Source organism: Eubalaena glacialis, chromosome 2, assembly GCF_028564815.1.
Source record: "Eubalaena glacialis isolate mEubGla1 chromosome 2, mEubGla1.1.hap2.+ XY, whole genome shotgun sequence".
NCBI classification, from domain to species: Eukaryota; Metazoa; Chordata; class Mammalia; order Artiodactyla; family Balaenidae; genus Eubalaena; species Eubalaena glacialis.
Genome location: NC_083717.1, coordinates 106,754,125 through 106,770,665, shown reverse-complemented (window position 1 = coordinate 106,770,665; position 16,541 = coordinate 106,754,125). Strand labels below are relative to the sequence as shown.

At 43.8% G+C, this 16,541-nt stretch overlaps 1 protein-coding gene and 1 non-coding gene across 2 annotated transcripts; one reads left to right on the top strand and one right to left on the bottom strand.

The window, feature by feature from the left end:
• Positions 1 to 9,830: 9,830 nt before the first annotated feature.
• Positions 9,831 to 16,541, top strand: LOC133085250 (beta-2-microglobulin-like). The gene is made up of 4 exons (XM_061182199.1): positions 9,831 to 9,937; positions 13,050 to 13,325; positions 13,897 to 13,924; positions 16,014 to 16,541. The coding sequence occupies exons 1-3, from the start codon at positions 9,871 to 9,873 to the stop codon at positions 13,908 to 13,910; spliced, it is 357 nt and encodes a 118-aa protein (XP_061038182.1). The 5' UTR covers positions 9,831 to 9,870; the 3' UTR covers positions 13,911 to 13,924; positions 16,014 to 16,541.
• Positions 15,784 to 15,890, bottom strand: LOC133086299 (U6 spliceosomal RNA). The gene has a single exon (XR_009700058.1). It is a non-coding gene; the product is annotated as a U6 spliceosomal RNA (small nuclear RNA).

Here is a 16,541-nt window from a genome sequence, read left to right as displayed (position 1 = left end):
CTGTGTTCCCTCATCTGTAAAATGGAAATAATAACAGTACTTACCTATAAAATTGATAAGATTAACTAGATAACACCTGATTGTTAACATTAATATTTAAGAAAAAACAACTATAAGGAAATAATCCTAATAGTAAACAAGATCACTTTGAGTAATAGATTTATAAGTGACAAATTTCCTTTTTTCCTCTATTACTCAAATGTTCTACAGCGATATTCTGTAGTATATAAAGGTAAGTTTTTCAACAAATGGTGCTGGAAAAATGGAATATCCACATGCAAAAGAATGACGTTGGGTCTGTTAGTCATACCATACACAAAAAATAATCAAAATCCATCAAAGACCTAAATGTGAGAGCTAAAACTATAAAACTCTTGTAAAAAAATCTTCATGATCTCAGATTAGGCAATGGTTTCTTAGACGTGACACCAAAAGCACAAGTGACCCGAAAAAGGTAAAAACTGACTTTTAAAAACTTTTGAGTTTCATAGGACACCATCGAGAAGGTGAAAAGACAACCCATAGAAGAGCAGAAAATATTTACAAATCATATACCTCAGAAAGGTCTAGAATATATAAAGAACTCTTAGAACTCAACAATAAAAACAAATAACTCAATTACAAAGTGAACAAAGGATTTAAGTAGACATTTCTCCAAAGTCATATATAAATGGCCAATAAGCACTTGAAAACATATTCAACACATTAGTCATTAGGAAAATACAAGTCAGGGCTTCCCTGATGGCCCAGTGGTTAAGAATCTGCCTGCCAACGCAGGGGCCACAGGTTCGACCCCTGGTCCAGGAAGATCCCACATGCCGTGGAGCAACGAAGCCTGTGCGCCAGAACTACTGAAGCCCACGTGCCCTAGAGCCCACGAGCCACAACTACTGAGCCCATGCACCGCAATACTGAAGCCCGCCTGCCTAGAGCCCGTGCTCCGCAACAAAAGAAGCCACCGCTATAAGAAGCTTGCGCATTGCAACGCTGCAGCTAGACAAAAGCCCGCGCGCAGCAACAAGACCCAATGCAGCCAAGAAATAAATAAAATTTAAACAAACAAGAAAACAAAATACATCCTCTTTTAAAAAAAAAAAAAAAGATTCCCAGCCCCTCCCCTGCTTCCCTGTTAAAGCGCCAGCATCCCCAACCACTGCATCCTGGTAGAAATGTCAGAACACAAACTCATGAGAAAACCCTTGAAAAGGCAAGAGAATTAAAGTGCATTTTTAACCATCCATGGTTGTGAGTACAGTTTGTTGGGATCACTATTGGGGAGCAGATATTTAAAAAGAGGATCCCTGTTTTCCACACCCTTAATAGGAACTGTGTGAAGTTATGGTCTCTAAATCCTTAAGCTTTGCTCCATTAAATTGGATAGGAAATCCCTGGGTGGATCTTGAGGTGATTACTGAGCAGCCAAGTTCTCAGTGCTTCAGGGCAGGGTGCTTGTGGACCCCTAAGGTCCACCTGGTGATGCTTGCCCTTCACTGGGTCCCGTGAGCTTGAGTTGGCTACCCACTCATGGGTACTACACTCAGAATGTAGAAGCCAGATGTTCAAGTTAAAAACACTTCTGCATGAGTTACACAGATAATCCCATATCTTCTTGGCTGCTGTAAATGGAAAACTGGTTCAGAAGCTCAGGAGTAAAAAGAAAAAGAAACAACAAAAACAAGCACCTTGGGCTTCCCTGGTGGCACAGTGGTTGAGAATCTGCCTGCCAATGCAGGGGACACGGGTTCGAGCCCTAGTCTGGGAAGATCCCACATGCCACAGAGCAACTGGGCCCGTGAGCCACAATTACTGAGCCTGCGTGTCTGGAGCCTGTGCTCCGCAACAAGAGAGGCCGCAATAGTGAGAGGCCCGTGCACCGCGATGAAGCGTGGCCCCCGCTCGCCGCAACTAGAGAAAGCCCTCGCACAGAAACGAAGACCCAACACAGCCAAAAATAAATAAATAAATAAATAAATAAATAAATTTATTTAAAAAAACAAGCACCTCGGGACTGCTGGTGGCAAAACCTGAGACCCATCTGCGCCTCATCTAGCCCCTCAGCGATTCTGGGTTCTGTGCCCACATCCTGTGTTCAGCTGAAACACACAGGCATTACAGAACTTCTGAATAAAACTAAAAGTGAAGCTAATTCTCTACACTAAAAATGCAAGTTAGAGCTCTTTTGTCATGGTTATAAGACTATTAATAATCTCTACTGTGACAGTTTATTGCATTTCAGCCCCCTTTATAAAATGTTAAATAGATTGGAGTAAGTTCTACTTTTCTGCTTACTTTCAAATAGATGGATTAGCATAAAACCTGAATGGCTGACACCACTACCATGACCATTAAATAGTTCATGGTCCAAAGGGCAGTTTCATAGTGTGCAGCATGAGTTATAATAGAAAAAAACTGGAACCATCCCCAATACAGGATTGGATAAAAATATGGAATATTCATATAATGAAATGCTATGAAAGTATGAAAAAACTATGTACATCTTTTATTATAGAAAGAGATATATTTTCATGACACATTAAATAAAAAAGCTGTTGCAAAGGAATATGGGCAGAATGATTACATCTTTCCAAACGTATATATCCATGCTTATATCTGTATATGAATAGACAAAGTCTGGGAACAAACATCAATTCATTAGCAGTGGATATTTTTGGATGGAGGGTTAACAGGTGATTTAAATTTTTATCTTTATTCTTACCTATATTATGTGAACTTTTCATAATGGATATGAATTTTATAATTGGAAAAAAATTAAGCTAAGTGGAAAAGTTTTTTAAAATATCAAACAAAAAATGCTCAAAAGAAAACCACAAGGAAAAAACAAAAACAAAACCCCAGCTCCACTGGCACCAGCATCATGGTCTAAAGGTTAAGTCCACGTTATTTTTCTTGGCTCCAAAGTCGATCACAGGCTCTTTGACCCCTCCATGTGGAATAAGCTGCTTCCCTGGAATCATAATCTATTAAAGGTATATAAACCAGAGTCCATGAATTCTTTGAGGAAAGAGTTTTCCCCAGACCAGCCCAGTGCCCAGCACCTAGCAAGGTGATAGTAAAGGTTTGTAGAACCTGAATGATTGCTGTGAACACTGAGGCCTGATGGATAGGTTGGGGCCAGGCTAAGAAGAAAGAAGCCAAAGCTTTGGGGCACCTTTGTCCTGGGGACTAGAGGGCTCCTCTTCTTACTCTCCTTCCCTGTTCAGCACTGGCAACGGCAGGTACAGCAGGAGTGGTTTGGCCCACTGGGCACGTGCTGTCGGAGAAATAGTCCAGAAATGGCAGGGCCAGCTGGGCCCACATCACTGGGGATGACCCAGCTCAGTCGGGGCAGGGTAGGAGGGGGAGGACCAAGGCTCCTGACCAAGCCAGGCTACAACAAAACTCCTCCCCCCTCAGCTGTTGAGCTGATGATAGCCCTCCCTCACACGAGAGTACCCAAAATGCGCTGTGTGGCCAGATCTGGTTAACCGACAGGTAAAGACAACATTGAAAAGGCAAATATTTACACTGAGCTAGGCTCCTGGCAACCAACGCCCAAAACAGTATGATTCTGGAGCAGTACGAATGGGGTTTGTTTCTTTTTTTTCATGCTGCTGTTATAAATTACCACAAACCTGATGGCTTAAAACAACACACTTTATCATCCTACAGTTCTGTAAGTCAGAGGTCCAACACAAGTCTCCTGGGCTTAACATTAAGGCAGGGCTGCTTTCCTTTCTGCAGACTATGGGAGATTCCATGTCCTTACCTTTCCCACCTTCTAGTAGTTGCCTACATTCCTTGACTCATGGTCCCTTCTTCATCTGCAAAACCAGCACGCTGCACCTCTCTGATCATACTTCCGTAGTCACATCTCCCTCTGACCACAGTCAGGAAAGTTCTCTGCGTTTTTGTTTTTTTTTGCCACTCAGCGAGGCATGCAGGATCCTAGTTCCCCCACCATGGATCAAACTGGTGCCCCCTGCAGTGGAAGCTCGGAGTCCTAACCACTGGACCACCAGGGAAGTCCCAAAGTTCTCTGCTGTTAAGTCCTATGTGGTTACACTGGGCTGACCCCAATCATCTCTGATAATCTCCCCATCTCAAGGTCCCTAACCTTAACCACACCTGCAAAGCCCTTTATGCCATGTAAGGTAACATATTCACAGGTTCCAGGAATTAGGCTATGAACATCTTTTTTTAATTTTATACCAGGTGTGTATGATTTTCCCAATAAAATCACCCAGGGATTTTATTAGTCTCCCTACCACAAGGTATGGTAAGGAGAAAAGTATAATATTGTTAATGATAAGTAGGCAGCTCTGTACATTAACGACATGGATAGTATCGATGATATATTATGAAATGGAAATAAGCAAGTTCAGTAAGTATTTTTACAATGATCCAAATTTTGTGGAATCTCCCTTGCCCCCAGTAAATGCTGAATGAATTCTCTCTGAGCCACACCCCACCGTTCATAGCCTGGCTTCTTTGGGGAGATGGTGGAGCCCACCTCACCCACTCAACCCTCAAGGCACTGGTTTCTTCACAGTCCTCTTTTAGGAGAAGAGTTTAGAAAGGTCCAAGACACCAGAGAGTAGAGAGGAAAGGATCTGATGCAGGTTCAACATAGCAGGGGACAGCCAGAAAGGACCACACACTGTAATTGGCCAGAGGCAAGCGTCAGCCAAGCAATGTGGAAAGTGAGAAGGTGAGGCTTACAGGAATTTGCCAAAAGGGAAAAAGGGCATTTGAAGGAGAGTCTTCATTTTTAATAGTGCTGAATAGAATCCAAGGCAGGATAGAAAGTCCAAGCAGGAATTCTGCAGTTTTAAGTAGGTTCTGAGATGCAGACCCAAGGACCTATGAGAGGAAAACACCCATGAAAGGAGGCTGTGCCAGTAACTTAGTCACTGGGCGTAGCATTCCCCAGGGACGGCGCCCAATCCTTGGCTCCTGGGATTGTCCTGTTGTCCCCACAGTGTCAGGGGGTCTTGGCTTCAGCATTTCCCTAACCCTCTCTTCATCCAAGCTGAGGACTGGTGCTACCTCTAACTCCCTTTATGCTTTTAGTGGGCACTGAGTTCTTAACACATAATAATAGCAGTCTCTGTAGTTATAATTTTAAAATTCCTCACCTTCCAAACTATATACAATATATATCCATGAAGGGATAGGCACCAAAGCTTAACAATGTTTCCTGAGGAGAGGACAGTGAGATGGGAAGAGACACAGGAGGGCAACTTTCACTTTCACTCAGCAGACCTCTGACTGTATTTTTGCAACAGACATACATTCATGTATCAGAATTGTAATTAAAAATAAAAAGTGCTTGAAACACTGTGGGTACTACTGTTTATAGTTCTGTACTGCTTGATTTATTTTATACCAAGTCTGTGTGGTTTTCCCAATAAAATCACCCTGGCAATTGGAAGAGCGTGGTGGTTACACACAAGCCTGTGAGGCAGAGATTCCTCACCAACGAGATACTTCACCTGTCTCAACTTTAGGCTTCCCACATACTCTCCCTCAATTAGTGAGAATAGTACTTGCGTTCCCGGGATCTTGTGAGGTTTTTCCCCTCCTTTGTATGGCATCTGACTTCGTAACTATCAGGAAACAAAACAGCTCCCCTGTGTCCCATTTCCTTTGGGTCCGTTGCCTGTTATGTAACAGCACAAATCTGAGAATTCAGTCGGCATGAACAACTTAGGTGGCTGCTAATAAATTAATTATTGGGCTGATTTGAACTCTAGATTGGATTCTCCTGGTTGGCGGTCTGGCATCCTGATTTATCCTTACAGTATTTGCATATGCCACAAAGCCTGCATTCAGCTGACATTGGCTGTATTCAATGGAATTTAACATAGAAGACTGAGGATTGCCAGCCCCAAAACAGATCTAACCAGGATTGACTTTTTTGTTAATTCTATTTTTCTAATTGAAGTATAGCTGATTTACAACACTGTGCCAATCTCTGCTGCACAGCAAAGTGACTCAGTTATACACATAGAGACATGCTTTCAGGATGGACTTCTGAGCAGGCAACCACCTTCAGACTCATTAAATTAAACCATTTAACGATAGTTCTCTCTGGGTTGGAGGGTCACTGTGGTTTTAATTTTCCTCTGTATAGTTTTTCTTATTTTTAATCTTTTAAAAATTTTATTTATTTATTTTGGTCACACTGCACAGCTTGTGGGAGCTTAGTTCCCCAACCAGGGATCAAACCCCGGGGCCCCTGTAGTGGAAGCTCAGAGTTCTAACCACTGGACCATCAGGGAATTCCCTATAAGTTTTTGATTGTTCCAGTTTTCTATCATATGCATATATTATTTTTGTGGGCAGACAAAAACAACTGTGAGTTAAATAAAAACTACCATACACTGTCTTACTTGTTCCTGCTTCTCTGCACCTTCTCATATGCTTTTAATCCTTGCCCTCATCCAAGCCACCCAATGAACCGTTTCCCGTGAACCCCTTCTCAGAAGTGGTTGTCAAGTGGACATTATGAGGCCTTTCGAATCACATGGACCAGCATTGGAATCATAGCTCAGAGCTAACGTGGACAAGCACCTTAATTCTCTGAAACTGTCTCTTTATCTGTAGAAGAAAGTAAGACCTACCTTCTGGATTGTTGTGTAGTTTGGGTCAGCAGCTTCACAAACTTTAATGTGTATATGAATCACCTGGGGTGTTGTTAAAATGCAGGCTCTGATTTAGTAGGTCTAGGATGGGCCCGAGTGTCTCCATTTCTAAGAGCTCCTAGGTGTTGCTGATGTTGTGATGCATGTACCACACTTTGATTAGTGACATAACATTTGAAAGAGCCCAGGCACAAATGTCCTACATGTGCTTATTCCTCTCCTTCCAGGGGGCCTGGATTTTCTGGCTGTTTGATGAGTTCACCTCAGAAAAGTGCTGACTGAGATCCACTGAGGTGCAACCCAACTCATTTGAGCTTTAACCTATTCCTATTTTCTCCCCACTTCAATATCCTTCTTTTTCTTTCTGTTCAAGGACTTCATTCTTCCTTGGCCTAACAAATACACAGGTACCTGTGCTTTTAGGTTTTTTTGGGTTTTTTTTGTTTTTGGCTGCACCACACGGCATGTAGAACTTCCCTGCCCAGGGATTGAACCCATGCCCACTGCACTGGAAGCGCGGAGTCTTATTACGTTATTTCTTTTTAAAAGGAGCTTTACTGAGGTATAATTGACGTATGATAAATTACACTTAAAATATACACTTTAATAAGTTCTACTACATGTATACACTTGAGAAACCATCATCATACTCAAGATAATGGATCAAGTGTCCTTAGCCTCCTGATGCTCCCTCCACCCTCTGGAAACCAACCATCTGCTTCTGTTACATAGATTACTCTGCTTTTTCTAGAGCTTTAAATAAAAAGAATCATACAGCACATACTCTTTTTTTGTCTTGCTTTTTTCCTTCAGCCTCATTATTTCATCCATTAATCTGTGTACCAATAGTTCATGCCTTGTTTATTGCTGATAGTATTCTATTGTATGCCTGTTGATGGAAGTTTGGATTGTTTCCAATTTCTGGCTGTTACCAATAAAGCTGCTTTGAACAGTTTTGTACAAGTCCTCATCATGAAAATACACTTTCATTTTCTCTTGGGTAAATACCTAGAGTGGAGTGGTTGGGTCATATGGCCAGCATATGTTTAACTTTTTTAAAAACTGTGACACTGTTTTCCAAAGTAGTTGTACCATTTTCCATTCCCAACAAGAGTGTATGAAGTCTCAGTTCTTCCACATTCAGAAAATATTTACTATTATGAATAACATTTATTGTAAAAAATTTTTTTAGAAAAGTCATTAGGCCAAAAAAAAAAAAATTCCGTCATTCATCCCACTAATGGAAGATAACACTGTTAAAAGGCCATGTTTGTACATTTCCAGAAGTCTGCCCTCCTAGGCAAACAGTGGTCTCCTTTTTAAAAAACAAAAAACTGAAAAAATATAATTTTCTCTGTCTTCACTGTTTTTTTTAAAAAGTGTTTTTAAAACTGGTTTTCCAAGTGAATAGATCAGATTCTATCTTTTAAGAATTTTAAGTACTCCAGTATTTGTCTGTGATGTGGTAAACAAGGAATATAGAGGTGACCACTAGCCCTGTCTCTTCCTATACTCCCAAGGCACTAGAAAACAATTCAACACTGACATTCCAGGCGTTTAGACCCTTAAATGAGTTAACAACAAACAAACAAACAAACAAAAGGGAGGGGCAGGAGTGTCTTTACTCATCACTTTATGCCTAACAATTATTCTTTCATTTCGAGAGCGTTATAGAGAGCTGGTAGAAAAAATAGGTAACTAGCATCAATAATCATAGTACACTTCTTAATCATTACTGAACGCTCCCTCTGTGCTCCCTGGGGCTCTCTCTGTGCATTATCTCCTTTCATTAGGTCTGCGGAGAGTATCCTACTTTTTCTAGTTTAGACACAACCACCACAGTAGGGACAGCTGAAACGTCTAAAAACATGTAAAAGAAATCCAGATGACATTTGTTGTGCTCTTTGGGGAAGCACCACCCAACTCCCTTCAAGTGCAAACTAGGGTGATTTCCAAGATCTCTGCCCCTCCCCGCCCCCATGGTTCACTTCCTCTTCTGAGTGTTCCACTCAGAAAAGATCCCTGGACTCAGCCACCAGGTGATGTCAGCATCTTTTTATGGTATCTCTGGAGTGGAGGTTTCCTTAAGGAGTCTAACACTGACACGGTCTTAGAGTCAGTAGGCCTAACTTCTTTGGCTGGGCCCACAGCAGATGCAACCCAAATTCTCACTAAAATTGTCCAGTCCTCTATCTTCCCAGTGTCTGAAGCACGAATGACAAATGAATCAGGCCCGTCTGAAACCTACGTTTTCCTATCCATAAAAATGTAACGGGGTAATTCCTACATCCTAATGTTTACTCACGTATTCCCTCGCATGTTCGTTCGTTCCTTCATTCGTAGGTTCATCCATCCATCCATCCATTCACTCATTCAGTCAGTTTACCAAGTATTTACTCCATGCCAAGCACCATTCTAGTGTGGTAATTCGCAGGGAATGATGTTCCTCAAGGGGTCGGTAAAGTCTAACGCTCTAAGCACTTACTGCTTTTACCTTTTACTATCAGGGGTCATTTCCCCACAAATCAACAAAACAAAGAAAATTACCTAAACTACAGCGGCAAGATACAGGCCACACTTTCTCCGCACAGGGTTTTCCCTGAAGGGACTCAGGAGAAAGAAGGTCCTCCTTCACTCTGCACGGTTCTCTGAGCTGTCCTCATGAGGCCTCGAGGTTTCTGGACGACTTTTCTTGCCCAAAGAATCCAGGAGCCCTACAGCGTATTTCCGGGCTGTAATTGTGAACCCAAGTTCTGATTCTGCCCAGTACCATTCAATCTCTGTCCTTACGCTTATTAATTTTTCTGGGCTTCAGTTTTCCCGATCGAAAACCAGGTTCTAGGCTCCTAACTCGCTGGGGCATGCTTGGGGAGCAAGTGCCTTAGCGTTTCTGGTGCTGTTGCGAAAAGCGAAGCTTCCTCCAGACTGAAGTTCTCGGGTGGGCGGCCCGCGCCCCAAGCTTGGGCGCGCACCCCTGATAAGAGGGCGCCGATGTACAGACAGCGAATCCACCCGGTTCAACCCTGCCTTCCTAAGCATCACGCGACTTATCAGAAAATGAAACTGAAAACCGGCAAGTCCCTCTTTCTAACCTGCCCGGGCCTCGCTCGCTAGGAGACCGGTGACGTCCCGGCGGGCAGGGTTCTGATTGGCGGCCTGGGCGTGCACTATAAGTGCGGGCGCGGGACCGGGCCCTCACTTCGCTACCCGGCCTGCTCCTGTAGCGATGGCTCCTGTCGTGACCTTGGTCCTGCTCGGGCTGCTCTCGCTGTCTGGCCTGGACGCCGTCCAGCGTGAGTGTCCCCTCCTCCCTTTCCCTCTTCCACCAGCCCGTCCTGTTCCGCTCGCAGCCACTGGGCACTAACTTCGTACCCCTCGGTCGCGCTCCCAAGTTTTCCTTCCCGGCTCGGTGGAGTAGCACGCGGCTTCCTCTCGGGCTGTGGAGGCGGTGGGGGGGTGGGGAGTGGGGAGGGGTTGCAAGCCCAGGACGCCGGCTTCTCCGGGGTGGGGGAGGGGGACCTCTGGCACGCCCGCACCGGGTGGGTCGGGACAGAGCGACCGAGGTGGGGGAGGGGTTCTCTTCCGCTGGTTCGCGGGGCCTTTGGCTCCCCCCGCGCAGCGGGAGCGGAGGGCGGGCTGGCGGGTCCCAAAGGGCTGGGTTGGGGGCTGCGAGTGGGTGGAGACCACGCGTGGGCTTTGGGGGAGTCGCCGCCAGGGTGTTATCAGTCCGCTGGGAGCCCGAGGGCCTCGAGCTTCCTCCAGGCGCCCGCCAGGTTCAGCTGACGCTCCGCACTTTCCCCAAATACGCGACGACCAAACCACGGCGAGGAAGTTGCACGCGACTTTTGTGGAATGTCCTGAGGTGTTTACATACCGGTTCACGTCGTTCATTCTCTTGTTCCCGCTACCTGTCACTCTTAGTAATAATCATAGAGCTACCCGTTGGCGGCTCACTGACCTACGCTATGTGCTGCCATTTAATTGTGAAATGCGCCTGCGATGTAAACAGGATGCCTTTATCATCAGCTTGTCACGGATGAGGAAAGAGAGGCTCGAAGAGCTTTAGTAACTTAATCACGCAGGGGATTAATGGCAGACAGTAGAGCCTGACCAGAGCATTTGGCGGGTCGTGAGCCCTTTGCCTGTAATCCATGCGTTTTTCACAACCTTCTGGGGTGAGATTCTGGGGAGGAAGCTGGGCGGACATGGGCCCCTGTTGCCTTTCTTCACAGAGGGCCCCTCCTTTGGCTCCTTGCCTGGTTCTTTCCAAGATGAGCTGAGTCTCTACTTTCAGTTTTGAGTAAGTGAAGGTTTATCATTCAGAAAGGTTGTAAAACTAGGGATAAGAGTAATCAACATGCTTACCCAAGCTGTCTGTCAGCGACACCATGGATACTGAGTACCTTCTAAATACCCTGCAATATACCGGACCCTCAGATTTTTCTCTCTCACAAAAGGCTCTGTGAAGCGGGGTTTTTTTTGTGTGTGTGTTTGTTTGTTGTTGTTCATGAGAAAAAGGAAGTTAGTTTAAAATTTATTTACAAAAGAAGCATAATGTCTGTATTATCACTATTATTGATATTTGTGGTGGCATATAGCTTTAGAAAAATAGCAAGCCGACATTAAAAACTATCTGAATTTGAAAATTTCCTAAGTAGTACATGCCTGGAAGATATACAAGGCCATTTGCGGAACGTATACAAGAAACATGTAATTGTGATTCCCTCTGGGGGATCTATTTTCTGCTCTTTCCCCTGTGTGGGTTTTATTTCACTCTGGGTGTGGATAATTTTTCGATTAAACTACAGAAACTCAAATAACTCTCCCCAAAACCCTGAGCCAGTAAGTGGTTGAGGGCAGATTCAAACCCAGGCCTGTCTGATACACCTTCTCCTCTTAGAAGCCACTATTGTGATATTCTTCCAAAAAAAAAAAAAAACCCACAAACTGCCTAGCTCCCTCAGAGAGAGAATTCCAGGTGGGATGAACCTGTGCTCTCACTACTGTAGCACCTACTATGCTCTAATTATTAGAAGCTCAAATGCAAAGAGGTTTCTGAATTATCTTCACTTTGAACTATGAAAAAATATCGGGGCTTCATGGTATTTACAGTCTAGCTCTTGGTGGGCCTAGGGGCCTTTTCTTTGATGATGGGACATTTCTAGACAGATACATCTGTTCAGAGTGGCCTGGTACTCCACCTTCTCTCTACCACTGGACATGGAGGATGAGCTGACCTTTATAATCATGTACCCTGAGTGTATTTGTATTTAAGTGGTTATATATATATATTTATATCAGTCTGTATATTCAGTAGCAGTTAACACTTCACTTTGGAAGAAAAATATAGAAATAGAGTTTATAATATTTTCTTTACACATCCCCATGAAGGGTCTAGACATGCATCCCATTTTGGAAGCCACTGTTCTGTAGCATTATGCAATATTCCCAACCTGGCAGATTATGGCAATCACTTGAGCATGCTAATTAAAAATACAAATTCCACTGTCACATGCATTACTCCACCTGGTCCTAATGGAGAGTATGTTCTCTCCCATTTGCCATAGTCCTCACCCTTCCCTGTTGTTCTTACCCAGCCCAACTACTTCATTTAAGGTATTTGCCAGCTCCTGTAGGTGTTTGTTTTTGTTTCTTTGTTTTCTAGCTCATGAAATCAGATACAGATTCAGATAGAGATTTGTCATATAAACTCTGGACATGATGAAGAGGTTGTGTTTTGTAGAAATATACTTTCGGTTGACTCTGTTAGGAATCTGAGCAAGGAGGTAAAATAACTACACCTGCCACTTACAGAGCAATTGCTGTGTGCCAGGCACTGTACTAGGCACATATTGAGAAGTCTGATCGGTCTGGATCTAGGCAGGAGGCAAAAAAAAAAAAAGGAGTAAACATAGGGGAAAAAAATTGACTGGGTTGAAACAGCATACGATAACGGGAATTTTTGATGTGGCTAATCTGAAGGGAGTGTGAAGTGAGAAACGAAGCTTGATAAGTAGATTAGGGCCAAATCATGTAGACTCTTGAATGATAAGGAATTCTGTGGGTGCTGAGGAGCCGTGAAAAGTTCTTGAGATTCTCCACAGAGAGATTATTAAAGATACAGCACAATCTCCACTGACAGAAGATGTTAAGAGAAATCTGCTAGAAAAAGCCCTGAAGGCATGTGTAGGGGAATTATGTGGGAAAGATACTAAGTCATGGTTTATCCCAGAAAATGGAGGTTGCCTTTTGGAAAAATGGAAGCTCATTTGGCATGAGGGGAAATGGAATTGGGAGAAATGGAGGATCAAATATAAACACTTGGGGCCTGATCTAGCTTTAGACCAAGGTAGCCCCAAGTGAAATACTCTGCAATTTCATCTGTCTTTCCCTGCTGCTCCTCAGGTCCTCCGAAGGTTCAGGTTTACTCACGACACCCCGCAGAGAATGGAAAACCAAATTACCTGAACTGCTATGTGTCTGGGTTCCATCCACCCCAGATTGAGATTGATTTGCTGAAGAATGGGGAGAAGATGGAAGTGGAGCAGTCAGACCTGTCTTTCAGCAAGGACTGGTCTTTCTACCTTCTGGTCCACACCGAGTTCACTCCCAACGCAGTGGATCAGTATAGCTGCCGCGTGAAACACGTTACTCTCAGCGAGCCCAAGACAGTTAAGTGGGGTAAGTTTCCTTCCTTAGCTGCTGACAGTTGTATCTGAACATAGCCACAGCATAAAGCTGCTTTGATATAAAAACATCTGCATACTGGGATTATCAGGGAATGTTATTAAAGCTCTGATTAGTGGCACCTTCTGAGAGATCTCTGCACAGCGTGGTCACTGAGACAGTGGTTTCCGTGTAGTGAGAGCAGGGGGCAGTAGCAGCGCTTCCACAAGTGCACAGGCACTGCCAATGGTTCTTCCCTACTGGCTCCCTTGGGCCTTCCTGACAGCCTCAGGGATACTCAGGACCAAGGAGAGTCTCAGGAAGGCACCGGCCTTGTCTGTAAGCCCTGCTGTGGTCGTGCCCTCCAATCCTAGACTCCTGCAGTTCTCTGGCTGGCTTGGGATCTAAGGCTAGTAGGCAAGGTGGGCACCTCCTGGGTTTTTCTTAACAAGGCACTCACGGTGAGGGACAGTGGGCTCTTCTGCCAGCTTTATTTATAACAGTTTTAGACGTTTGTTAGTACATAGTATTTCAAAAGTGAAACTTAACTGTTTCTCTTTTTCTTTCTCCATTTTCTTTTCCATAGATCGAGACCACTAACCAGCATCATGGAGGTGGGTTTCTAATCTTAAGAAAATCTTTCTTTTATAAATTTATTTATTTATTTTTGGCTGTGTTGGGTGTTTGTTGCTGCACGCGGGCTTTGTCTAGTTGCGGCGAGCAGGGGCTACTCTTCGTTGTAGTGGGCTGGCTTCTTACTGTGGTGGCTTCTCTTGTTGCGGAGCACGGGCCTAGGCGCGCGGGCTTCAGTAGTTGTGGCATGTGGGCTCAGTAGTTGTGGCTCGCGGGCTCTAGAGCGCAGGCTCAATAGCTGTGGTGCATGGGTTTAGTTGCTGCGCGGCATGTGGGATCTTCCTGGACCAGAGCTTGAACCCGTGTCCCCTGCATTGGCAGGCGGATTCTTAACCACTGCGCCACCAGGGAAGCCCCAGAAAATCTTTTTTTAATGTCACTATCCCGGGACTGTTATAGACAGCTCTAATATGATAACCCTCACTGTCTGGAGGACATTAATCAGGGTAGCAATTTAGCAGGCAGAGAAGAACCCCATGGGGTCACATTCCCTTCTCCTGTGGGGTGGCATGAGGAAGGCATGTGGCCCTGGGTGGGGCTCTGCCAGCATCACTGACCCTCTAAAGGGAGGACAGAAGAGCTGCAGGTGTGCTGTGACAGGACAGAGGCAGCGGTTACCCACAGCACCTGCAACGGTTTGCTCTTTCTTCTGCCATTTCTGCCTTGGGCATCTCTGGGCCTTCAAAAGTGAACCGTCCCTTCCTTTGCATGGTAGTTGCTTTGTTATTTAGCCAGAAAGGAAGAGTGACATGGTTCTGCAGACACACCATTCCTAAGTGTGTGGGTACTGTGGTTGCCTCTAGAAGCTCCCAGTCCAATGGAGGAAAGAAATGGAAACAGATTGTTGTAACCTAATGTAAAGCTGCTATAACAGACGTATCTTTTTTTTTTTTTAACATCTTTATTGCAGTATAATTGCTTTACAATGCTGTGTTAGTTTCTGCTGTATAACAAAGTGAATCAGCTATACGTATACATATATCCCCATATCCCTTCCCTCTTGCATCTCCCTCCCACCCTCCCTTATCCCACCCCTCTAGGTGGACACAAAGCACAGAGCTGATCTCCCTGTGCTATGCGGCTGCTTCCCACTAGCTATCTATTTTACATTTGGTAGTGTATATATGTCAATGCCACTCTCTCACTTCATAACAGACGTATCTTGCAAGTATCTGTAGCAGCATGAAACAGGGAGCAACTGGACTTCTCTGCATCTTCAGTTGGAGGCCAAAGGCAGATTATCCGGCTTTTCTGGGAAATTTTACTCCACAGGGTATCTTGGCACTGAAAACCTATTCAAATTTCCTGTTACATTGTAGGACAGGGAAGGTAATTTTCGAGAGCATGAGAGAGTTTGGGTGACCTGCCCAGAGTCACACAGTTACTAAATGGTAGAGCCAGGATCTGAACTGTAATACCAGCATTCTTTCCTCTAAGACTGTGGGAGAACCAATGGGATAAACTAGTAGGATATCCTCTTTTAATGAGTCTGGAAAATTGTCTGCAGCTATTACTTTTTTTTTTTTTTTTTTTTTTTTAAACATCTTTATTGAAGTATAATTGCTTTACAATGGTGTGCTAGCTTCTGCTTTACAACAAAGTGAATCAGTTACACATATACATACGTTGCCATATCTCTTCCCTCTTGCATCTCCCTCCCTCCCACCCTCCCTATCCCACCCCTCTAGGTGGTCACAAAGCACCGAGCTGATCTCCCTGTGCTATGCGGCTGCTTCCCACTAGTTATCTATTTTACATTTGGTAGTGTATATATGTCCATGACACTCTCTCACCCTGTCACATCTCACCCCTCCCCCTCCCCATATCCTCAAGTCCATTCAAAAATATGGAACGCTTCACGAATTTGCGTGTCATCCTTGCGCAGGGGCCATGCTAATCTTCTCTGTATCGTTCCAATTTTAGTATATGTGCTGCCGAAGCGAGCACTGCAGCTATTACTTTTACCAACAGTGATTTATATAGCATAGGTTAGGTAACGTTTGGTAGTGCTATCTGTAATCCAAATAAAATAAATGTATTTGCTAATAACCGTTTTTTTCTTTTTTTCAGGTTTGAAGATGTCTCATTTGGATCGGACTAATTCCAAATTCTGTTTTCTTGCTTTTTAATACTGATATGCTTTTATGCTTTATGGACATAAATCAGAAGTTATATTGATGTTACCACAAATATCATCTTCTTTATAATTTTTCTTTGTGCATTACGTCTCCACGTTTGACCTGTCTTGGCAGGTAGCTGTAGTTGGGGCGCTGGCAGCTTAGAGGTGGGGAGGAAAGAACTCTCATGTTCAGCATCAACATCTTGGTCAAATTTAAAGTCTTTATTGTCTTTTGCACACAAAACTAGGTAGCAAGATAACTATGCATATTTAGAGTAAACCTCCAATTTGTAATGTTTCTTAGAATTTTGGAAAATTTTTGGAAAGATAATTGTCAGAATTATTGGAAATTTGTTATAGCGGATGACATTTTGTCATATGAAATCATATTTACTTCTTGACATCTGTTAGTATGAGACATGGTTGTGCCTGTTTTTATTTTATTTTGTTTCACTAATTAAAATGCTGGTAAAACTTGA